Genomic DNA, 26439 nt, shown 5'->3' with positions numbered 1-26439 from the left:
TGCGTTTTCCCCTTTACATCAAGGACTATATTTTATGACTTTGCTTCTCCAGAGCTAAGCTCAGGGCCCTATACATTAGAGCCACTCAAATATTTAAAGAAGATTTAGACACACTGGCCTGGTGACTGTCTGCTGTTAGACTGCGATTTGTCCTGAAACAATTTTATCTGATTTACTTAGAATATGCCACAAGTTTCTTGTACATCCAGGCTTCTGCTCTCCCTAGTGTGAGAGAAGTCCCTAGGAAGTAACATCAGTCTGTTTCATGATGAAGCTGCCATGTCTCCCCAACAAGCTTCTCTCTTCCCGATGGGTTCTGGAGTCTAGGGAACTGGCGAGGCCAGGGTGAACCTGAAGGGTGTTTGGTTAGATTTTTAAGAGCTTTTCATATGACATCACTTTCAGGCATTTTATGATATGCTGTGCCAGGTTCTATAAAATATGGCATTATTATAGTTTATTGGACTATAAGAAGCAGCAGAATTGCAAAATACAAGGAGATAGGTAAAGAGGAATAAAAGCTAGAAATAAGTAAAATACAAAAATCAGAGCTGCCTATATAAACTAGAAAAGATGCCCTTTCCTCAGGGCTGGCTCAGCCTGGTACCTGGACATCGGTACTGACCCTCTCAACTAGGGAGCCTTGTGCATAGCATTGCTTTTGGTGTCCTGTGCAGTACTGTTTTGTGAAATGTTAATGCAAATGAATGGTTCAGTTCTGTTGGGGCAATTTCCAAATTCCTAATATGCAGCCACTGAGCAGCAGATAGGGACAAAGGCAAGCAAGTTTTAGAGCCCGGTATGAAACAATCAGAAGGTTTTCCTGAAAGTTCTCAAGTTCCAAAGGATGAAGGAGTGTTGATATAGAAAGATCTCTGAAGAATGAAGGATTTCACACATAAAAGGCACCATAGCACTGAATTGTAAGTATGCACTGTTTCCTTCCCTGGAGTGATTCTCATTTATATCTGAAATATATATATATATATAAACTAGTCTGTCCACTGGAGGCTTGAGGTATATCTCTTTATTCTCTGTTTCTTAAAGATGTAGAAGAATTCTTAGATAAGATGAAATAAGCTAGAATAAATAAATACAAAAGTGGGTATGTAAAAAAATATGATACAGCAAAGAAGAAAGCCTTAAACTGCTGAAACCCTAGCATACAAGTGAAAATCTTCTCATTGAAGAGAACTATTCCATAGAACATTAAAGTCCTTAAATATATTCTGAATTCTGTGCTGCTGCCTGGACAAAGAGACAGAATGATGGTGTTGTTACTTTGCTGAAAACGATGGAGGTCAGCATGGACCAGAAATGGGCTGGCTGCAGAATCTGTCAGAGACGGGAGAGAGGGGCACCCCTCTGCCGTGCACCTCTTGGTGTGGGATTGAGACTGAAGGATTCAGAGGCATCTGGAGTGGTTTCTTGTGCTCCTGCACCAGTAATGGGTATCGAGGAGAAGCTGGGGAATGAGCGAATAGTCATAGAGATTATATTAAAGGAAAATCTGATTTTAATCTTGACCCATTGTTCTGAAAGTCAGAATCATCAATGGTAACTTTTAAACATACAGATATTCAGGTTCTGACCCAGGCCTACTGGATCAAGTATTTTCAAGGGCAGAGCCTTGGAATCAGCATTTTAAACAGTCTCCTCAGTAGTTTTGTATGTAGCTATTTCAAAAGCTGGCATTCGAAAACAGCATTCTTTTGAAGGGAAAGAGACATGCTGCTCTGATCCAGAAGGTGTTAAATTGAACATCAAAGAGGAGAGTTAAGTTCATGTTAACCCCAATTTGACTGTGGAAGAGAAGCTTGAAATGGTAGAATGTGAATGGGTCTGGGAACTAGCCTTGTTCTAACACCTACTTTGTGGTCTTGGGGAAAATATCTCTTATTTGTGAAGTTTCCTTCTCCCACCTTCATATTTTTTTTTTTAATTTTTTTTAGTTCTTCATTACTTGACATTCTCAGATCAAGATGACTAAGACTTTCAAGGAAATGAGATTTTTCTTGCCTATCCAAATTGTTCCACACTGGTCACCAATATGGGTTTTGCTTTATACTCCCAACGCCTCCACCTCACATGTTTGTTTTAAACTTAAAGCATTTTGCCTGAATGTAGAACTGCACAGGCTATATAGCAATTATGTTTTTCCTTAGCACATTATATATGACAAGCTTCGTCTCTCATTCTCCTCCTATGGTCCTGAGATATCATATCACATTTTCTGGTTGATTAATTACTTACACACAATTATAGTAGAGCCCATGGTATTCATTCTTGAGAAAAGAGTCACACTCACCCTCTGACTGTTTCCGTACTCTCCATTTGCATCAGCAGCAGGGTAATAGAAAATGACTTAAATGGAATCAGTGTTGTTATCACCTGCTCTAAAACCTAAACCCTGAGCTCCCTTGAGAGCTTTGTAAATTATAAATGATGCAATGAAGATTTAATTCAGTGCCTGTGAGATTCCCTCATATTTTTAATTTGCTCCTTTGGGATATCGGATTTTTTTCATTTGCTGCCAGGTTCATAATCTAGGAACGAACACCTAGAAACTAGACTCATCATTGCAGGCCACAGAGCTGTTCCACAATTTATTCATGTATTGAATGTTTTCATAGAATTAAAAAGACCTCAAGCTTCACCATTGCTGAGAAACAACTTGCTTTGTGTAATCTTTTTGGGGAAAATCCAAATAGAGCTCCACGCTCGCAGTCAGAAGATCTGGGTTCTCATTCCAACAGAACCTTCCTAGTCTTGTGACCTTAGGCTAGTCACGGATATCAGCCCCTTTTTTCACCCTCTCATCAAATGGGGACAATGAGATTTTCCTGCCTGACATGTCTGGAAAGATCTAATTAGAAAAATACATTAAAAAGTACTTTGAAAACTATAAAATATCATATGGAACAAAGTTATTATAATGTATTATTTTGATTAGAGAATAAGAGATGATAAATCTGACAGGATTGTCATTTGACTTTACAACACTCGTAAAAATGAATGTTTTATAGATTTTTTAATAGTCAAAAATTATCATGTAAGGACTGTCAAATCATATTTTGAGTTGAAAAAGAGATCCTTTAGGTAAAATAGCAGGGAGTTGGCCTCGTTTTATGTTCTTCTAAACTGTGTATTGCTAGTTTCCTGAGGAAAAAAAATTTTTTCATTGAAATGTCACTGTGGCTATTTCTAAGCAACGTTTCACCTGAGTTTGGTTAATTACAGGGATGACCATGTTTACTCCAGGATTTTTCCTTGTTATTTGGGAAGAAACATGGTCGGTCATGTGTATATAACTTTTATCAGCAACAAATACATAATAATCCCTTGCACTATTCTAGGTGCCAAAATGATGTCAAAATACAAAGACATATTTAAGTATGTCATGCTTAAGTTTACAATTTAATTGGAGAGGTAAGATATAGCACACAGAATTGTACCGAAATACAGTTAAGTAGGAAATAGCAGCCATGAAGATAGTCTGTTTGTGTCGTGGATGGACAGAGCGAGGTATGCACTAAGGAAGTTATAAATGGTGAAAGAGAAGGTTGACTAGGTAGTGCAAGAAATACCCAGTTTCTTAATAGCCAGCATGCTACGCAAAGGGAGCTTTGCAGGTCATTATTCTAGAAAGGGCTTTGTGAAAGTAATAAGATGATTATCTTAGCACACGTTCCCCACATATAAAGCCTAAGGCAAAGCATGTATGCTAATGATTTACTGGGGAGCATAATCCCAGGGAATCAAGAGTAAGGGAATACAGGAAGAGGCAGGGAAGGGAGGAGGCCAAATCTGAGAGAGAGGGTGCACCACTGAGCTGACCACAGAGGGTCACTGGGTCTTGCAGGACGTCTTCAGAGAAACTACCTGATACTAATGCAGCTTGAAACAACCCACGGGATGAGAGGAGAGTGCAAGCAATCTAATCTCTGGCTTCTTCCTGTCTCCTGACCATTGGTCCAACTCTGCTCCATGAGGTGTTAATGTCCCTTTGCCTCTAGGTTGCATCAGCCAGCTTCAGGCAGCCAGCCAGTAGGGAAGCCAGAGCCTCTGTGGGTCCAGTGCAGCGAGGCACTATCTGCATGTAGGTATGCATTGGTGGTGACAGTGGCAGCAGCTGAAGCTTTGTAACCATAGTCATAGAGCCACCGCTGCTGGGAAGCAAGGCAAATAGGGCCCACAGTTGGGAGTGGGAGCTTGTGAGTGGGGTCACGGAGATCTGGGATGGCACATAAATAGAGTCCAGTCAATGATTAATCTGGTATGTGGTTCCCAGGAGGATGACAAAGGCTGCATAAACAAAAGAAATTTAGTCATAGATGGGTGACAGCAATCATTTATGGAATATGAACCTGCACTAGAATAGTGGGAATGGTATGAGGCACAGAAATGAATTTAGAAATGTTTCCCAAGAAAGGTTTTCTGTTGGTTTTAAAAGCACATACGAGATAGGGGAGAGAGGAATGGGAAGACTAAGCAAAGCAATGTGTTCCTAAAGCGGATCAGAGTCTGATGCAGTTTTCTTGAGCATACTGTGGTGGGTTATCATAAAACCTAGATTGCTGTGTTCGCAAAATAATTTTAAGTGTTGGAAACAAAGTGTATGCCTCCCATTTTATCTGTGGTACCACAAGTTCACACTTTTATTCTATGAGTGCAGTTGATTTAGGATTAGAATTTAGAATTCTCAGTTCCTGTTAAGGGCTTTCATCCAGGGGTGTGTGTGTGTGTGTGTGTGTGTGTGTGTTTGTTTTAGACTTTGGCCTCATTGTGCTTATGTTTGTGATTCTTCTGAACCTTAATTAATTCCACAGAGAAGTTACTCTATATTCAAACTGTTTTTTCCCACTCAGCCCATAGACTCTGGTCATAATGGATATTTCTCGGGTCTCTTAGTGTAATAATGATCCTTTTTTTCATTGTTAACCATCTTGTTCAATATCCTTTCCTGCGAACAGAGGTGTAAGTGTGGAAAAAGTTCTAATGAGGTCCTATTCCAAGATAGGGCACTCCTTTTCCTTGGTTACGGTATGTGAAGTTTAGGCAATTACTGGGGGGAAACAAAACTTTGTCAAATCAGAGGCAAGTCAAAGAGTCTAAGGCTAGGATATCTGTCCAAAAGGGACTATAGGCAGAAAATAAGCCAAGTTTGAAGCCAGAATGGTCAGAGAACACGGGGAACTGATATTAAAAGAACCAAAGATAACAGAGGGAAGATAAGCCCGGAATGATTTCCAAGCTACTGCACAGGTGCCCAGTGTAGCCTAGGTGGGGATGCTCATGGTGAAAAAAGTCCATATGCTTTAACAACTACATCAACTATTTGCCCCTGTGTCCCCTATTAGAAGAAAAAAGTCACTAAGTTTAATAGAAAAAAGGATTCCACGCGTGTGAAATACCACTGAAGGATAGCATGACTGACCACAACAGCAACAACAGTGCAGCATTCTAAACTGAGCAGCTAGCCACAGACCACAGCGTGCGGCCTGCCTCATTCAGTCGTTCTCTTCTGCTTGTTCATTGGCCCTCTCTTAAGGGGGCTCTCCGTTTTAAACGCACCGCAAGCATTTGGGTAGTTACGACACACAATGGTCAGAAATAAATTTCTGTATAAGTTGATTACCTGAAATCATAATTTTTTTTTTTAATTTTAAGATGGAGTTTCACTCTGTCACCCAGGCTGGAGTGCACTGGCATGATCTCGGCTGACTGCAACCTCCACCTCATGGGTTCCAGCAATTCTTCTGCTTCAGCCTCCCAAGTAGCTGGGACTATAGGTGCACACCACCAAGCTTGGCTAGTTTTTGCATTTTTAGTAGAAACAGGGTTTCACCATGTTGGCCAGGCTGGTCTCAAACTCCTGACCTCAGGTAATCTGCCCACCTTAGCCTCCCAAAGTGCTGGGATTACAGGCATGAGCCACCACACTGGGCCTGAAATCATAGTTTTTTAACTCATGGAAAGGGTTTTAACTTTGATGTTATGCTGGGTTTCCTTTGGAACTGCGTCATTGTGCACCAAACATGAAGACTACTGAACATGAAAAATTTAATAGACATCTAGTAAATGCCTAAAAACATATATAATAAAAACCAACCATCATTTTGGTTGTTGTAGCAAACTGCTTTTATTGGTCAAATGGAAAGCACTCGTTCTGACAGCTGAGACATATTATTCAAATGAAAGTAGTCTTTCATTTTCTCTCAAATTCTTCAAGAATATTGAGTTTAAAAAATGATTTCTTCTGATATCAAAAGTGGACATGGTTACAGAACATATGTAGCAGATATTGGATTAAATACGCTTTCTGTAGAGACTCTATATCACTAATATAAAATTTTTGATAATTCTCAAAGGAGAATTAGAAAACAAGTATAGCACAACATGGACTTTGGAAGAAGACTGTGTGATTCGAGTCTTGGCTCTTTTATTTTTTAGCTTGTGACCTTGGCAAATGACTAAACAATTTTTGCCTCAGTTTCATCTGTAAAATGGGAATCGTAATTATAATTTCTACGTGTCTCACAGAGTTGTTATGAAGATTAAATGAGATAACACAGGCAAACTGCTTAGAACAGTCCCTGACTCATAGTAAGTACTCTCTGTAAGTGTTAGTGGACTGAAATTACTATTGTCAATTAAATAAAAAGGAGGAGGGAAACTTTCTCAACAAATAAGCACTATAAACAAGATTTCAAGGAAGAATTGGTTACTTGCTTAAAAGAACAAGCTTTTTCAGGCATATTAAATTTACTGGTTTTCTTTAATATTGCTCAAATATGAGTCGATATTATAGGATCAACAGGATGGTATGCCAGCTGCATGGTAACAGCCATGATTGAGTGGGTGCTGAACGAGGAGATGGGAGGAGACCCTGAAATTCATCTCCCTGAGGAGTTCTGGGCTGGGATTTTTAAGGGGACCACGAGGAGAAAGGGGATGGGAAATTGGGGTCATTGATTGGTTGGAGTACATGGGGATGAAATCATCAGGATGTGGAAACTGCATTCTTTGGTGAGTCAGCTTCTCGTGGGATCCTTCAGGCAAGCTGATGTCAGTAGTTTCACTGGTATGTAGGACCTGAAAGAATATCTCAAATGGAAAACTTAACATCATATAATGTTCAAGCTGTTATCTATAGAGCAGTTAAGAGGAATTATAATTTTGTCACAGGGTCTACGTGATTCTGGGACAAGAGGCAAACAACTATAAGGAAACAGGTCAGAGAGCAAGCTGACCTCATAATCCAGGGTAAATGTACCGCAGGCTTGGTTTATTTTACATTCCCCTTGTCCCTTTTCCCTTGATTAATTTTATAAAGCTTCTAAGGATGGTTTCATAAAGACCACTACTTAGTAAAGTAGCGTCTTTATTAAGCAATCTTGATAGAGTTTTGTTTCCATTACTATCTGTGAACAAAAATAGTTTAACTGCATCCTTTAAAATTGCTATAAATCGATATATTTTTGAATGAGCAAAATTGTCATTAATTTGAGAAAAATGCATGCACTTAGTTTGGAAGATTTTACTGTGTGCTCATCCACCCTGCCAGCTCTCAAGACCACAAGACAGGTATTTACAGTTGCCCCATTTTATAGGTAGAGAATCTGAAATACAGTCCATTCAGATATCCTTCAAAATGATCCAGAGAATCTATGATGACGTAAGTTATCCCCTAATCATCTTCACTTCCAAATTTACTTCTCTCTCATTTCTTTTCTAAGTCAATGCAACATCATCTATTAATTATAACAAACCAGTAACCCAAGACTTCCTTTGATTCTTCTTCATTCATTCCCACAGCCAACAAAGATTAACTTCCTTAAATATGGTGGACCTTCCTCGTCTCTCCTTCCCTAGTGCCACTGCATCAGTTTCATTCCTTATCACAGTAACCACATTTCTCCACTAGATTTCCCTAGAACCAGGCTTGGCGCACAATCTGTTTTCCTCATTGCAGTCCAAGGGAACTTCCCATAAGGAAAATCTCCAAAAGCCAAATCAAAAGACAATACAATTCTCTAGAATTGTGCAGTGATGGAAGTGAATAAAAACAACTTAATGGCTCCTCAGAGCCCTCGGGACACATTCCAAGCTCCACTCATGGCATTTAAGGGTTTTCCTAGGAGAGTCCTTAGTCTTTTCTTTCTCTGTTTAGAATTCCGTCCTACCATTTGGAATTATTTGCAGGCACCCAAATGGTGCAAGCTCTGTCAGGTCTCTATGTATTTACATAAGCTGTTTTCTCTTCCTGGAATAGGATAAGAGGATTGGCTGCCTCTTCCCCATCTTTTTTTTTTTTTTTTTTACCTCGTTAAACTGTGCTTAATATCTAAGACTTACTCAGGTGGTACCTGCTTCCCACAGAAAATCTCCTGAGTTGGGTATTCCTCCTCCCACTATAGGCAGAGTTTCTCCTTCCACCTCCTTCTCTGGATTGTGTGCTCCTTGAAGGCATGAGTTTTGTTATATTAAACTTTTTATCTAACAGATAAGGATTAGCAAGTCTAGGTCAGGACCTTTTTTGAAGCACGCTCTTCCGTTTAGTGCGAACTTGCTTACCCCAGTCTAGATACTTGAACTATAGATAAGCTATTCAATGTGGCCATCTAGTGGCCAAAGTGAGAAAATAACTGTATTGTTGGGTAGTTGTACATTGATAGACACACCTTGTATTAATATTTAAGCTCCAGAGCTGTGTCCACTCCCATGCCTTCCACCCACTTTCTACTACTTAAAACAATTTTGCTCCCAGATATTCAACTATTCAGTAATAATAATAATACCTTATGCATTGCCACTTTACTAAACATATTTATATTCTCATTTAATACACCCCTCACACCCACACGATGAGACAGCATTTTGGTACTATTATCCCTATTTTACTGGTGAGAAAATTGAGATTCCAGAACATTAATTAATTTTCCCATGGTCACATAGTAATTATGTGAAAAAAAAATGAAACTGATCTGAAGTCAGATGACTTATTCATTAGGTAATATGGAGAAAACTGGAATTGAATACAGGACTTTTGGCCTCAAACACATTTCTCTATTATTGAATTTATCATATTGTTTTATAGTAGTTTAGTTCTCTGTTTATAATTCATCTTTTTTTCTTACTGCCTAGCACAGTGCCTGACACACAGTATGTGTATGACATGTGTTTGTTGATAAATATTGCAAATGAGTGTATAATCATTAAGTTATATCGGAAAGAACTATTTGACTCAAACTGAAGCACAGAGTAGACATGTAAATATATTTTTTCACTTCTGTGCTTTTACACATATTGTGTCCTTGGCCTTGAAATATCCTCACTCTTGTCAACTTGATAAAATACTCCCACTCATCAATTCAAATGTTGCTTTCCCTTAAAACCTTCCCCAGTGGTTCCCCAGGCAGGGATAAGTACTTCCTACATTGCATTCTCCAACTCCCCGACACAGCTTTGTGTAACTCTTAACACATTCCCCTAATTATTTGTTTACACATCTGTCTTCTCCAGACTGAGATCTTTGGCAGCAATTCAGGCAGAAGGAACGGCAGTATCAAAGCTGCCAGCTGAGTGAACATGCCGGGCAGTTTGCAGCCTGGGCATGTGTATCCCGATGCAGCAAGCTTAGGCAAAGCCTAATGATATGCCAATGAGATTTGATTTTACAGACTGCTGTCTTCAAAACCGCTGGAGGTACATAAGCCCTTTCCAATGGTTCCAATATTGAAAAGTTTATGTTACACAATTCTTTAAACTTAAGACAAAAAATGTGGATGTCACAGTTTAAATATGGTTGTATACATAGTTTTTCAAAATTCTATTAGGGAAAAGAGTAAGAAAAAGATGGAAGATCCCTGCTGTGGACCATGGATAGCCACGGAAGGTAGATTCAGCTTTGCGCCATCCCCTCTAGTGACTGACCTTCCCACCTCTTGGTCCCGGCTCCACAGCCAGAGTCCAAGGCACTCTTGCAATAATTCAAGGAGGCTTCAGTTTTAGAAATGCCCGTTTCATCCCTTTCTGTTCCTAGCACCTATTCCATCTTTTATGACCCAAGTTAAGCTTTATCTCTGAATGAAGCCAGTAGGCCACTGGGATTTTACTTTTTCTGGTTTGTTTTTGCACTATAACTTTGACATATGATCACGTATCATCTTACATTGTTCTCAATGTTGTGTGTGATATAAAAATACAATATTGCAGTCTTCTTGAGAGTAGGAACCACGCATATCTGGTTTCTCCAAAAGACCTACTCGGCACGGTGATGGGCTCATACCTGATCAATCTGCAGCTTTGCAGTGAAAGCACAGACATCACCACTGGTAGAATTTGTGGAGAGGTAGAAGTCACCCTCTAGTGGCAGCAGGTGGTATTAAGACAAAATCGCGGGATTTGAAGTAAATCTTGGGTTCTCAAAACTGTCTCCACCACTTGTTAGTGGAGACATCAATTACTTAACCCTTGGAGCCACAGACCTTCTTTCCAAAAGAGTGCATATCATATGTGGAGTGATGATCATGGGAGCTGGTGCATAACCGGCACCTAGTTTGCAGCACTCATCATTCCCATTGCTTTTCAGTGTTCACTGAAATGGATGCACCATTTGAAGTTAGAATTTGGTTGTCTTCCTCATATCTGCTCATATACCATGTAGTTTTTATTTCCGTTAATAAGGCTTAACATCAGTTAAAGGTCTAAAGTAGTTGTAAAACAGTCCTTTCATTCTCATCCTCCTGGGAGAGTGTTGTGGGACTCAAATAGAATACAGCAATTAATTCCAACTCAAGACCAAAATTTGTTAGTAAATAAAGCATGGATGGGAGAAGGGCTGCGTATTTTGCAAGGCAGATGTAGATTAGATCATCTCAGTTGGGTGGCCCTCGAAGACTAAGTCAGTCTGACTGACGCTGCCACTCAGTGATACGCTCGTGCTATCAGGGAAGACTTAGGAAACACAAAGTTTGCTAGGTCTGTACTAACATGTCATGGTACATGACGACTGAAATCAGGCACCTGAAAGTCATTGTGCTTGCTAAGACACAGGCATGATCAAAAACTATATTAGTAAATGTTAAAGTCTCTTTGACCAACATAACCAGAAGGAAAATGTTACTAACCTCTTGCACCCTGACTTATCACAAGGCTGGGGTTTTTCGTACTTCAGCTCTGAATGCAATGGGTCTTTTCCTGACACTTTGTCAATACCAGCTGCATCCCTTTCTGTGTCCTTCCCACCATGCCTCACGTTATTCTCTATTCCTGCACTCTCTGTTCTTCATAGCACTGCCCTAATTTGCTTGTTTGATTTGTTTTTCTATTGTCTCTCTTACCCACTGGACCTTAAGGCCCTGAGGGTTGGTTTCACTCACCTCTTTATAGGTATTTTCTAGCACAGTGACTGAAACATCACAAGCAATAAGTAATGACTAAATGAATGAATGAATATATGAACATGATATACTCATAGCAGTTTATTTTACCAGCTTATTGCTTTCACCATAAGAACTCATTTATTCCTCTCTAAGGTACTTTGAAATTTACTAATTTACAACAGTGTAATTATTTTTACTGAGTTTTCTTGCCTATAAAAGAGTAAATCATATTCAGTGTAAATTAACTAAAAGTTGAAGGCCAAATTATGTTTTAACACATAAAGGCGGTTATAAAAGTAAATACCATTATACTTAATAAGAAAGTTTGTAAACTACGTAAAACCAACAGTATTTCGTTAGCATCAGCTTATGTCATTATCTTTATGTTTTTAGATATTTTTCTAGGAATAATATCAGGTAAAGAAATGATAATATCACTTTTTAGATAAGAATTTGATAAGGTAAAAATAGACTTCTGAATACAAAAGTCATCCACCTTGATACTCTCATTGCCCTAATAACCACTACTGTGATTTGAATTTAAATCCATTATTTGCTATTATATTGTTACTTTCTTTTCTTTTCTTTTTTTCTCCTTCCTTCCTTCCTTCCTTCCTTCCTTCCTTCCTTCCTTCCTTCCTTCCTTCCTTCCTTCTTTGATGGAGTCTTGCTCCATCACCCAGGCTGGAGTACAGTGGCACAATATCGGCTCACTGCAACCTCCGTCTCCGAGGTTCAAGCAATTCTCCTGTCTCAGCCTCCGAGTAGCTGGGATTACAGATGCATGCCACCGTGCCTGTCTAAGTTTTGTATTTTTAGTAGAGATGGGTTTTCACCACGTTGGCCAGGCTGGTCTTGAACTCCTGACCTCAGGTGGTCTGCCTGCCTCAGCCTCCCAAAGTGTTGGGATTACAGGTGTGAGCCACTACACTCAGCCTTATACCATTACTCTCTGAAGTATTTTCTTCCACTCTATTCCAAAACCCAATCTTCTTCCGATCGCTTGAGTATTTAGTAAATATTCACTTATTTATTCAGTGAACATTTATTGGATGCCATGTATGTGAGACACTGGGAATAATACTGCTCCACACCCTCCAAATCCCGCAGAAGAACAAACCCGTCATGGGATAAATGAATATTAACTATGTTATGCCAGTTGCTTTCTGAGTCCAGGGCCTCTGTATTTCATACTTACATAATTGCAGAATCACTAGATGTTAAAATATAAAGGGATTTTAAATTTCATGAAAACAAAAAGGTCTAAGAGATTGTTTGATTTGCTGAAAGTCACGGGGCTACTTCACGGGGAGCTGGGACTTGCCTCCGGGCCTCTTAACCTGTTTGCCGCCCACACACACCCTTTTCTCCCTTACTTCCCAGGAGGCCAGTCCTATGTTCATTCTTCATTTGAACTGCTTTTCTTTCGATCTCTCTGCGTCCACTCATTCAACAAATATTTATGCTCCAGGAAGCTCACAATTTTATTGTCTTCCCCACATCTGTTCATACACCTTGTGGTTTTTACTTCAGTTCATGTAATCGCTCACTGTTCCTTAGGCAGGTTAGAAACCTCCAAGTTATTTTATTTGTTTGTTTGTTTGTTTATTTTGAATCAGAGTCTAACTTTTTTATTTGTTTGTTTGTTTGTGTATTTATTTATTTATTTTGAATCAGAGTTTCACTCTTGTTGCCCAGGCTGGAGTGCCATGGCACGAACTCGGCTCACTGCAACCTCCGCCTCCCTGGTTCATACAATTTTCCTGCCTCAGCCTCCCAAGTAGCCAGGATTACAGGCTTCTGCCACCATGCCAAGCTAATATTTTGTATTTTTAGTAGAGACAGGATTTCGCCATGTTGGCCAGGCTGGTCTTAAACTCCTGACCTCAGGTGATCCACCTGCATCAGCCACCCAAAGTGCTGAGATTACAGGTATGAGCCACCATGCCCAGCCAAAAACCTCAAAGTTATTTTTAACTCCTCTCTCCCCTCCTGCCTCACATTCCATAAACAGACAGATTCTGTTGATACAAGTTGCTAAATGTTTCTGGAATCCAGACTTTGTTGTTCATGCCTTTTAATGTCATCCTAGTTGAGGTCCCATCATGTCTTGCCTGCAGTTGCAATAGCCTTCAAGCTGGTTTCCATGGCCTCCAATCATGTTTTAAATTCTCTACTACTGCTAGAATGAGCATCCATTTCAGAAGAAAAAGGAGGAGGAGGACAAGGGGAATTTAATTGTGTAAAAGGACAAGAGAGTAACAGATTTATAATTTATTATTTCATAGAGGAAAAGGTTAAAAAACAAAAAATTAAAATAACACAAATATTAGCTAGAAATTAAAAGCCTTTGTCAATGTGGCTCTCTCTAAATTCCTCTTTCCATGTCCTGTGAGCCCTGGCGTCTTTGAGTCATCGTTTGTAGACCCCTTTGTGTCCTTTTACGTCTCCATGCCCCAGTACATATTTCTTCACTCTTCCTGGAATGTGCTTCTGCCTTGTGTGCAAATGCTTCCCTTTCTGTGTCTCCAATCCATTGTGTGGCGACTGTAGCATCCACACATTGCATGGTCATTGTCAGTGTTTACACACATACGTTCCCTTCAGACATCTGGAGTTCTGTCTCTTAGTCACCATTGGACATCCACTGCACAGTGGCTGGCACATAGTAGGTGCTTGTTAAGTGAGTACCTTACTGTCTGAAGGTGACAGAGAAATATACAAACAGTATTATTAAAGAGGACTTGTTGCAAAATAGCGTTATACATGAAGACCATGGAAGCCCAGAAGCACCCCCAACCCTTGTCAGCAATCCTTGCATGTGAACAGTTTGTATGCTGACATCTGCTGGTAGTAGGCAGGTTACGGCCATCCTCCCCATCATTTTACTGCAATGTCATTCAGTTTGCGCTTTTGCAATCCCCTTTAACTTCAAAGGCTGAGTCAGAGACAGCCAAGAGAAGGTAAACTAAAAGAGACACTTGCTCTAGTGACTCTCCCTTACTCGTTCTGGAATTTCTCTTCAGGAGAAAGTTTAATGCAATAGGAGCATCTTTGGGGTGAGGCTGATTTAGGGCTTTTAATTTTTGTCTAATCTTTGTTTTAATCTGCATGGCATTTTCCATTTTATGTTTTCTTTCTTTTTTTTTTTTTTTTTTTGAGACAAGGTCTGGTGCTATTGCCCAGGCTGGTGTGCAGTGGCACGATCTCAGCTCACTGCAACCTCGACCTCTCTGGGCTCCAGCAACCCTCCAGCCTCAGCCTCCTGAGCAGCTGGGACCACATGCATGTGGCACCACATCTAATTTTTGTATTTTTTGTAAAGACAGGGCTTGCCATGCTGTCCAGGCTGGTCTTGAACTCCTAGGCTCAAGAAATCCTCCCACCTCAGCCTCCCAAAGTGTTAGGATTACAGGCGTGAGCCACTGACTGCCCTTCTATGGTTCCTTTTATGGATAGCTGTTTTCAATAGAATTTCCTTGGGACTATAAGACACTGTTAGCCCTCTATCAGTCTCACATACTCTGTAAGGTATTTCCAGTGGAGAATGTATCACGTCTCTTATGCCTGGTTTCCCCCGGCACCATGCTATACTTTTCCACTTTCTCTTCTTGCAGGGATTGTATCCATTGCCACCCTAACTGTGCTGGCCTATGAACGTTACATTCGCGTGGTCCATGCCAGAGTGATCAATTTTTCCTGGGCCTGGAGGGCCATTACCTACATCTGGCTCTACTCACTGGCATGGGCAGGAGCACCTCTCCTGGGCTGGAACAGGTACATCCTGGACGTACACGGACTAGGCTGCACTGTGGACTGGAAATCCAAGGATGCCAACGATTCCTCCTTTGTGCTTTTCTTATTTCTTGGCTGCCTGGTGGTGCCTCTGGGCGTTGTAACCCATTGCTATGGCCATATTCTGTATTCCATTCGAATGGTGAGTTGAAGACTACAGATGCCCCCCTCCCAAACCACATCCAGGGTAGAAAATTTTGTGTGGAAAATAATGAAAGTCTTCCTATGTCATCAGTAGTTGCCCAGAGATTGAGCAGTTCTAGGGGACTTCCCATTTGGTTGAATTTTATGCTATGAGTCACTCTCTGGGAAGATCAATGCGGAATAGCATTTACTCTCTCTGCATCCCTCTCTCAACCAAAAGAAGGAAAGAAAAAGCTTCTGACTGACAAAATCAGCAACCAAAAAACCCTACATTATCGAACACTCTTAAAATTTAAGAATTTAAAAAAGGGAGTTCCACACTTCCCATAACTTTGTTTATTCAAAGGTCATATGACTTTGACTAGAGAACAGCACAGATGTTTTGTTTGGCAATCACACCAGAGTCATAAAGGGTAAGAACTGACCACAAACAATTTCACGCTGGGTGCCAACAAGAACTTTCCAGTTTGAACTCAAACCCTTTCCCAGTCTCTATTTTCAGCCATGGATGTTTCCTTCCCGATCCACTGATTCTTCCAACTCTGTTCTCTGCTTCCGTCTCTAGTCTCTTGCTCACTCCGTCAAACCCCTCTAACTTTCACCTGTTTTTAAAATCGGACTTAGCTACATGCATTACTTTAAGTAATTTGTTTCAAATTTCTTTACATATGCCAACTTTGTTAAAGACAAAATCCCTAGATCAGTTCAATCATCTATTTTCTCCATGCCTGTAGTCAAACTGCAAAGAGGAGCTGGAAAAAAAAAACAAAACACATCTGTCCACACTTAGATGTCCTCTCAGCCTTGTTCTAGCAACCTTTCTATCCCTGTGTGTGTGGTCTAGTGTCTCCACACTCTATTACACAACCTCACTTCTCATTTTAATCTCTCGCCCTACTGTCTCCTCTCATTCTTATCAGATAAGCCTGCTTCTGATTTATCAGACAAAACAAAGCCATTATCAAGGGTTCCTTTGACTCCTTACCTCTCTTTACACAAACCACTGATTCTTAGACCTCTCTCTCCAGTTACAGAGCGACAGGAGACGTCCCCCAGCACCAACTCGATTCTGTATTCTGATTGCTTCCCCACCCCCTTCCGTGCCCCAGAGACACCTCTTAATAATTTTCTCTTTCACTTGTATCTTCACACTCTCCCTTACCACTGGTCCTTTCCCTTTAGCATATTACCAGGCTATTTTTTTTTTTAAATCACAATCTACTCTCAGCTCCCTGTAGCTATCACTTTATTTTTCTCCTTTTTGTCACTGCTAACTCAAAGAACCATTGGTGACTCTTGGTGCCATGTTGTCACTCAGTAAGCATACATTTACCCAATATTTATTGAGCATATAAAATGTGCCAATTTCTTACTGTTAATAGACTGAATGTTTGTGTCCCTCTCAGATTCCTATGTGGAATCTCTAACCACCAATGTGACAGTATTTGGGGATGGAGCCTTGGGAGGTAATTAGGGTCAGAGGAGGTCATGAGGATGGGGCTCTAGTCTAATGGGATTAGGGGATTAGTGTCCTTGTAAGAAGAGACACCAGAGAGCTTGCTCTCTCTCTCTGTCTCTCTCTCTCTCTCTGTCTCTCTCTCTGTCTTCCCACGTGTGCATAAATAAGAGATCATGGAAGCACACAGTGAGATAACAGCCAAGAGAGGAGGCTTCAGAATGATACCTATCTTGTCAGCTACTCTACCTGGGACTTCCCAGCCTCCAAAACTGTGAGAAATAAATTTCTGTTGTAGTTCAGGGAGTTGGTAGTTTAGTAAGTTTATCTAGCACTTATTCCTCAACTTAAGGCAAACTGGAGACTCCTTCCTCTACCACACTGCCACTAATACAGCCCTCATTTCAGGTCATTGATGAGCTCCCAGATATGTGATCCCGTGGACACCTTTTTATTCCTTTCTAGCATCCTCAGCGTTTGAGACTATTGACAACTTCTACTTTCTTGTGATGTTCTCCTGCCATCGATTCTAGGGCGCCTTTCTCTGCTGTCTTTGTTGCTGACTCTCTGGCCCCATCTTCTTATATCTTCCAAGAGCTTCTCTTCTTTGGGCCTCCCCAGCATCCTATGTTTAGCTCTTGTCCCATGCTACACACTGGCCTTGAGTGGTCTTTCATACGGCCAGGATTTCTCCTTCTGACACAAGCTTGATCACATCTCTATTTCCAGTTCAGGTCTTTCTTCCAGCCTCTAACAGATCCTGGTAGTCAATTGCCTATTGAACACCTCCACTTGGATGGTCCACAGACTCATCAAATTTAACAAATGTAAAGATTAATTTGTCGTATTTTCCCTAAAATCCTCTACTCCTCCATTTGCTTTCTCATTGAATAGTCATCATTCCTAGCTACCAAGACCAGAAATTAGGGAATAATCTTTGACTGAGTGTTATCCATGTCTCCCCCAACACCCAACTATTGATCAGTTCTTATCCATGCCACTTAAATTTTTTTTGTTTTGTTTTGCTTTGTTTTGTTTTTTTGAAACAAAGTTTCACTCTTATTGCCCAGGCTGGAGTGCAATGGCAGAACCTTGGCTCACTGCAACCTCTGCCTCTCAGGTTCAAGCAATTCTCCTGCCTCAGCCTCCTGAGTAGCTGGGATTACAGGTGCCCACCACCATGCCTGGCTAATTTTAAAAATATTTTTAGTGGATGTGGGGTTTCACCATGTTGGCCAGGCTGGTTTTGAACTCCTGACCTCATGATCCGCCCACCTTGGCCTCCCAAAGTGCTAGGATTACAGGTGTGAGTCACTGTGCCCAGCCCTATATTTTTTAGTATATACATTTTTTCCTCTCCCACTGCCACGGACTCAGTTAAAAAAAACTTAGTTCTCCTTTTTGAAAATTTTGCTTTCCTCTATTCCATTCTTTGCACACTGCCACCAGAGTAGTTGTTCTCAAGTATTACCTTCAGAAGTTCCACTGTCCTTGTGATTAAAAATAAAGCCCCTGGGTGCGGTTGGCCGGTCCTGTATGGCATCTCCTGTCTACCTGTCCAGCCTCATTTCTTGACACTCCCCTCCTCTTGCCACCTCGGGATGCGGCAAATGGTAATATTTCTTGTTTTCAGACACTGACTTGTTATTTTACCTCTTGTCTTAGCACATTTTATTTCTCTGGAACATTCTGTCTCTCCTCCTTACTTGACTAATTCCTCCTTCCCTCACAAGGCTAACAGCAGGATTTTGTTACTCTAACCCTCAGAACGAGTTACCCATCCTGTGTACTACCGTATCCTCCCTGTTTACCTCCCTCCTGGCTTCTGCCTGCTCAGTGTGCATCACCCTCACCAAATCGTGAATTCCTCAAGAGCAGAGACTGGGTCTTATGTATTTTCTCAGCTGTAGCTAGAATAGTGTCTACATGAGTAGGTGATCAGTGACTATTTTTGGAATGAGTTACAAGCAGAGGACATAGAAGGGGGAAGACAGGAGAAGGGGTGAAAGTGTGAAGAGATTTGACTTTAGCTGCTACCGAAACAGAGAGCTCACTGCAAGTAATTTGCCTCTGTTTCCTTATTCAGAGAGAGATGACTCATAACAACGATGGAGACATAGCTACACACTTGAGAATGAAGATTCACAGTGAAATTCTTTGAAAATCTACAGATGTCTTGGATTAATGAGTACTAGGCATCAGCCATTTATACGGCCAAAGAACACTTTAATAGAGAATTCTGAAGAATTTGTTTTAGGTGGTTCATTCTTTAGGGCAAATTTGTGCCTGTGCCAATCATTTCAAAATTGCTTCATCCATAGCAATTTTGAAAACTATCCTCAAATGATTGAATAAAGAGGGTAAGGCATGAAATAGAATTTTTTATTGGGAAAATATTTAATGAGCAGAATGAAGGAATAGAAAATAATGAAACAAAGAGGCCTGAAAGAGATAAATAAAAAATAATCATGAAAACTTCACATATATAAACCCAAATAATCTAAAACATTAGTCAAGATCTTCTCCTTATACCAAAGAGGAACTGGGGACGTATAGACCAACATTTATTTAAATTAATTTATCCAGCATGCATGTAATTCCAAGATGGATAAATGAGTGCTCTGCTTTGATAAATAGTGAGAGGGGATAAAGACTGACTTGCCCAGAAAATGGTACAGATAAAACTATTGGACCTAAATACTGGAGGTTTGGGAGGCAGTTAACTGAGATGTGGTTATGTTACTTGTTAATGGAAACTCTGAAGAGTCAATAATGATTCCAAATATCCTATAGTATCATAAATGTACATATACATATGAGTGTGTTAGTTTCATATCTAGTTCAAATATAAATAACTACTTAACCTCAAAAACAACCCCACAAAGTCATACGTGTGGAAATGGAACTCAAGTTCTGTTAACTCTAATAGGTTTTTTTGTTTAACCTCCTTTCTTCTTTACTCTTAGAGGAGGTTATTGACTTGCCCGATATCACACTGCGAGCAAAAGTGGTGAATCTGGGATATAAACTTAGATCTTCTAATTCCAAATCTAGAGGTTTTATCAAAACTCCACAGCCTTCCTATAAACTCTAGGGAAGCTCCCCCAAAATGATGTTTTGAAAATAGAATAATATTCTATCACATTAAATGAAAGAGTTTCTTTTAAAATAGAATTGCACACACAGAATAGTAGTATTCGGTTGGTGCAAAAGCAATTGCGGTTTTTGCTATTAAAGGTAAGCCTTTAAAGGTAACCTTATTTAAAGGTAAATTATTTACCTTTCTGCACACCAAAAATATGTTCCTAAATAAAAATCTTCATCTCTGAACATTGTAATAAGTTATACTACTTTTACTACAAAAATGTAAAGACTTTATATATTGATTTTTTTAAGTAATTGGCATACTGGTAAAGGAATATTATTTACCTTTACATAAGGTTACCTTCAAAGGTTTACCTTTAATGGCAAAAACCACAATTACTTTTGCACTAACCGAATACCAGAAATTTAATACCCACTTTTCCCCACACATAGTGTCTCTACTCTAAAAAAATCAACGACTTAAATTTTTCCTATTTCTCTCTATTCTTTGCTAATCTGAATACATGATTTTGATAAGAATATAGTTCCTTAAATATAATTTTGGATATCAGCAATTTGGGAATTTTGATTAAAATATATTTGGAAATACTGTAAGCACATGTTCTAAATGATTTCTTTGGAAATTCTTTCTCTTAATTTTGTTATTTTTATTTATTTATTTATTTTTGAGACGGAATCTCGGAGTCTCTCTCTGTTGCCCAGGCTGGAGTGCAGTGGCACGATCTCGGCTCACTGCAACCTCCACCTCCCAGGTTCATGCCATTCTCCTGCCTCAGCCTCCTGAGTAGTAGCTGGGACTACAGGCGCCCGCCGCCACGGCTAATTTTTTGTATTTTTAGTAGAGACGGGTTTCACTGTGTTAGCCAGGATGGTCTCGATCTCCTGACATCATGATCCGCCCGCCTCGGCCTCCCAAAGTGTTGGGATTACAGGCGTGAGCCACTGCTCCTGGCCCTCTTAATTTTTATGATAATGCCAGAACTAAATGGTACGCTTAGAGTTCATTGAAATGCAGTAAATTTCCCAGCATAAAGTAATCAATACTGTATCAACAGTATGCTAACTACTTAAAAAAATCAATATATAAAGTACTTGTATTTTTGTAGTAAAAGTCGTATAACTTATTACAATGTTTAGAGAGAATTATTTTTATTTAGGAACGTAGTTTTGGTGTGCAGAAATATTCTTTGCCCATGTATTATTATAACACATTTATAATAATAGGAGAAACAGCAAAAAGAAATTTATATTCAAGAAACTCAAAGAACTTTCAGACTGTACATCATCACTCCTCCATCCCTTTAATGGGAACAGACTGGGAGTAGACAGGCTGATTTTAGAGGAAGGAGTTTTACCAAGTGCTGTTCTCTGCAAGTGAGCCCCTAATGAAGCCAATCACAAACAAATTTCTCCTGAAATTCTACTTCATAGTCATTAGCAGTGAATTGAAAAACTGGTTTTCCGTAAGAATGCACTTGGGGATTAAATTCTCATCAAGGCCAGCTGCAGGCTTCATCATGCAGAACTCCTGACATGACATGGGTATGCAGTCTGCTTTGAGAACTCCAGAACTTGCACTCTAGAGTTTCCAGGATCGTGAGGAAATTGTTTCCATTTTATCGTGACTCTTTCCAGTTGTCTTTTAGAGATTTGAAGATCTGGGCAAAATCATTTTATTTTTTATTAAGTAAATTCGAGAACATTAAAAAAACACGGAAGGATGTAGGCGGCTATGTAGCTCAACCACCCTGTGTTGTGAGTGGGGAGACTGAGGCCCAGCAAGGTTAAAGCTGGACTCAGCTACGAGTCTCGGGTCAGAAGTCAGCCTCCCAAGGTCCCATTCAGTTCTCTTTCCATTTAGGTGGGGCCAAGAATAGTGTCTGAATATCTGTTATAAAAATAACAAAAGAAAGCCATTCTTTTATTTTTTTAAAGCCCTTTCCTTTCTTTCTCCTTTCGGCAGCTTCGTTGCGTGGAAGATCTTCAGACAATTCAAGTGATCAAGATTTTAAAATATGAAAAGAAACTGGCCAAAATGTGCTTTTTAATGATATTCACCTTCCTGGTCTGTTGGATGCCTTATATCGTGATCTGCTTCTTGGTGGTTAATGGTCATGGCCACCTGGTCACTCCAACAATATCTATTGTTTCGTACCTCTTTGCTAAATCCAACACTGTATACAATCCAGTGATTTATGTCTTCATGATCAGAAAGGTACGCTTTGCAATTAACTGATTGCTTTCACTCTGAGGATAGGGTTGGCAATGACAGTATAATATTTTTACAGAGGTGATTCAGAGTCGATTCAATTAAAAAAACAAATCAAGAATTTTGTCAGAATGTAAAGGGATCAGGAAGAAATGTAGAATTTTTCCAAAGAAAATCATAACAATTCTAAGAACTACCCATAGGGATTCACACTTGTTAGGTAGAATTCTAGTAAAATTAATATTTAATTCATCAGAAAATAGTTTATGCCTAGTAATAACAGCTACGAAGTTAATAATACATTTAAAATTCTTACTGTACCAAGCAAGTTACACGGAAGTCACAAACAAGTTACTAGCAAGTTTATGAAACTCCACAAAATAGGCACTAATATTATTCCTTGTTTTCTTTATGGGTTGTGAATAGGTTCAGAGAAGTTAAATAATTTGCCTAATCTAAGAAGTATTGGTGCCAGGATTTGAACCTAGTTTGCTAAATCCAGTGCCCAAAGCCAGTGCTTATAACTCCTCACTTGGGGTTATAGATACTTGTAGCAATTGGTCTGGGTTGTTATTCACATGCCACAGCAAATGTCTAGCCTAAATTAATTTGGTTCAAGAAACTTCCTGGGCCTGGTGTGGTGGCTCAAGCCAGTAAACCCAGCACTTTGGGATACTGAGGCAGAAGGATTGCTTGAGCTAAGAGTTCAAGACCAACCTGGGCAACATAATGAGACGCCCCTCTCTCTCAAAAAAAAAAAAAAAAAATAGCTGGGCATGGTGGCATGTGCCTGTAGTCCCAGCTACTCAGGAGCCTGAGGTGAAAGGATCTCTTGAGCCCAGGAGGTCAAGGCTGCAGTGACCCATGATCGCACCACTGTGTTCCAGCCTGGGTGACAGAGCGAGACCCTGTCTCAAAAAGAAGAGGAACTTCCTTATCATCTGTTTCTGTAGTTGAAAGGTTTTGACTTGATGGCTGTGAGTCATGGCTAGGAGAGCCCACAAAATGATTATTATAAAGCTGAGCCTCTAAGTTTCAGAGAATTTAAATGTTAAAAGTAATGCTTAATCACGCCATTGGAATTTTAAAGATAACAAGTCATAATAATAACAGGCAATAATAATCACTGTGACTTCTAATGCTCAAGAATATGGAAGAAGCGGGCACTTTTGTAATAGCTTTATTATGTTCAGTGCTAAATCTCTCTGCCTCTTCTTTTGCCTTTCCTTTTCTTTGAATATTATTGGCTTACACTCTCCATAAACTCACTTCCACGTGCCTTATTCTCCTCTCACTGACAGTGTTTCTTTCCGTTTTTTGTTGCCTTCAACTGTTCTATTTCCTTTAACCCAGAGATTTTAAACTTGGAGTGCACAGGACCTAAACATTCCTTGAGTTGGCCTCAGAAGAGCCATTGCAACCCTGGAAATGGTTTATAATAATTTTTTAGTATGCACACATATGAATTTTTCTAGTGAGATGGTTTATAACTTTAATTTTCTATCAGAGGATAAGGTATTTTAGGGACCACTCTCTCAACAGGCAAAATAAAAATACATTAACAATTATTTGTTGCACTCTTTCTCTCAGCCAAGGGGCTATAAATTACTGCTTCTAGAACTTTAATGTGCGTACCCCACACCTGGAAATCTTGTAATAAATGAATATTCTCCTTCAGTATGTATGGCTGCCCAATATTCTGCACGTCTAACAAGCTCCCACATGGTCCTGATGTTTCTGGTTCCTAGGGGCATACTTTAAACAGGAAATCTAAAAGATACAAACAAAAACCAATACATAAAAACAACAGTCCTTGTCCTCAAAGAGCTTACCATTTATATGGAAAAGCATTTTTTTTTGGCATACATACTCTATTTAACTTTTATCATCATGTATCTTTAACACTTAACCAAGCAATGGTTTAGTGAATAAAGGCTCAAACAAATAAATATTTTTATTTTTTAAATTTTTGAATCAGATAGAAAAAATAAATATTTTTAAATGTGAGTATAAACTAAATGCTAACTTGCATAAGATTGGGACTTAAAGAAGACATTATCAGGCAGTGTTTGCTGTAAAACAAAACCAAACAAAAAACAAACAAACAAGACAGAAATCAATGTAGCTATTATATTTTTAATTGGTATTTCCTGATCTGAGAAAGTCCATATATTCACCATTTATTTCGCTCTAAATAATGGGGATAACAATTACATTAACTTTTGATATATGTTTTATTGGTCATGATGGACTGACTACTATAACAAGCAACCCCAACATTTCAGTGAATTAATACGGAGTTTATTGCTCATTCAGGTCACAGTTCACAGTCTAATAATGTATTGGGTGGAGGAGATGGGATCTGTCCTGTGCAGTCATTTAGGAATCTAGGTCCCTTCCATTGTGCGATATTATGATCTTTATGCATTGGCCCCCAGTTTCTTGTCGAGAGGAACAGCAGAGAGGAGAAGCCGAAAGGAGACCAAGAAATATTATTTGATGTTGTACCCAGGACACGGAGAAGAATTATGTTTGTTGATGACATTAGTGCTGTCTGCCATAGTATTTTTTCCCCAACTTATTAGTAATTTCGATAGAAAAAATTCTTCACCTAATTACAGAAACATTAGCAAGTACACCAGGCTCTAAACTCTGCCAGGAAGAGCCTTGTCTGTTTTTGTTGCTTACAGTGAAAAATCTCTAATTATAGCACAGTGACTGTCACCTAGTAGATACCCACTAAATATCTGTGGACTGACTTAATGTTCAAAATCTCTTAATAGTGGTACCTGTCCTCATAGAAAGTGTGTGCAGATTGAAGCTTGGAGGATTACAAGGTACTGAAATGGTCCTACATATTCTGGTTAATAAGAATGAGAATGAAGAAAAGACATAAAGCTCTGGGGTGATTTAGGTAGATCTGAGCATGACCACATAACCCCTCGTCCACACCCGCTAACAAACAAGAAACACCTCAAATTCAGCTCAGCTGATTTCCTTGAATGTTAATCCAGATGAGTGCCCAACTTTTACTTCATATTCCCCTTTATTTTGTCTCTGCCCAGTTTCGAAGATCCCTTTTGCAGCTCCTGTGCCTCCGACTGCTGAGGTGCCAGCGGCCTGCTAAAGACCTACCAGTAGCTGGGAGTGAAATGCAGATCAGACCTATTGTGATGTCACAGAAAGATGGGGACAGGCCAAAGAAAAAAGTGACTTTCAACTCTTCTTCCATCATTTTTATCATCACCAGTGATGAATCACTGTCAGTTGATGACAGCGACAAAACCAATGGGTCCAAAGTTGATGTGATCCAAGTTCGTCCTTTGTAGGAATGAAGAATGGCAACGAAGGATGGGGCCTTACATTGGATGCCACTTTTAGACTTCCATCGTAAGAAGTGTCTGGAATACCCGTTCTACGTAATATCAGCAGAACTTTGTGGTCCAGCAGGAAATCCGAACTGCCCATGTGCTCTTGGGCCTCAGGAAGAGGTTGAACAAAAATAAATTCTTTTAATTCAACGGGTGCTTTACATAATGAAAAAACCACTTGTGGCAGACGATGGGCATCTAACTTCATCTTCTAATGTGTTGGAGATTTTCATTTCAAATATATTTTTTAAATTACTCTATTTTCCAAAACACGTAATACATTTTTCTCGAAAATACCTTACTGTAAAAGTAACTGTCGCATACACATGTGTGAAGTAGCTAGAACATACTGAATTTTTTTGTACTGTTGGACTCTATTCGGTGTCATGTCCTATATCTGATGAAGTTATCAAGGAGATAATTCTAGAATGAAAAAGAAAATCCTCTTGTTGGAAACAAAAGACTTTTTATATGTGCACTATGACAAAGAGGAGTTTCAGAGACATCTTTGAATCCTTGTCAGCCTGGAGACCAGCACCAGAGGAATCTACAAGGCAAACTCCCATATATTTGCTTCTCCCAAATTGCTGCCCCTACAGACTCAAAGCTCTTTTTCTTTGTTTTGTTGGTTTTCTAAACATTTACTGTTCTTTGTTGACGCTATGTAAGCCAGGGAGTTCTAAGATGCCAGCTCTTTGAGATTTGCTCATTCCCCTGTATTTCCACCTGTATTTCCCACATATATATTATATATATATCTGCTAATAAACTTATGTTTGTTTTTCTCTTGTTAATCTGTCTTTTGTTATAGGGGCCCCAGCAAAGGAACCTAAAGTGGGTAGAAGGAAAAATTATTTTTTCTTTCCCTACAAACTAAACATAGATTATTAGAACTCAAGGATTTCATTGACAATATAGAAAAGAAACACTGAATCATCTTATTGCCCAATTTTTTTTTTTTTTTTTTTTTTT

At 39.5% G+C, this 26439-nt stretch overlaps 1 protein-coding gene across 1 annotated transcript in view; it reads left to right on the top strand.

Moving 5' to 3' along the window:
- OPN3 (opsin 3) overlaps positions 1 to 26258 on the top strand; it is a 47666-nt gene extending 21408 nt beyond the window's left edge. The window contains exons 2-4 of the mRNA XM_011955692.1: positions 15005 to 15324; positions 21851 to 22102; positions 25162 to 26258. Of these exons, the coding sequence (XP_011811082.1) occupies positions 15005 to 15324; positions 21851 to 22102; positions 25162 to 25425 (836 nt within the window). The 3' untranslated portion in view covers positions 25426 to 26258. The remainder of the gene's footprint in view (positions 1 to 15004; positions 15325 to 21850; positions 22103 to 25161) is intronic.
- Positions 26259 to 26439: the final 181 nt, after the last annotated feature.

This window comes from Colobus angolensis, unplaced genomic scaffold (assembly GCF_000951035.1).
Source record: "Colobus angolensis palliatus isolate OR3802 unplaced genomic scaffold, Cang.pa_1.0 Scaffold40, whole genome shotgun sequence".
NCBI classification, from domain to species: domain Eukaryota; kingdom Metazoa; phylum Chordata; class Mammalia; order Primates; family Cercopithecidae; genus Colobus; species Colobus angolensis.
The sequence above is the reverse complement of the archived record's forward strand: the minus strand, read 5'-3'. Positions and strand labels throughout refer to the sequence as shown.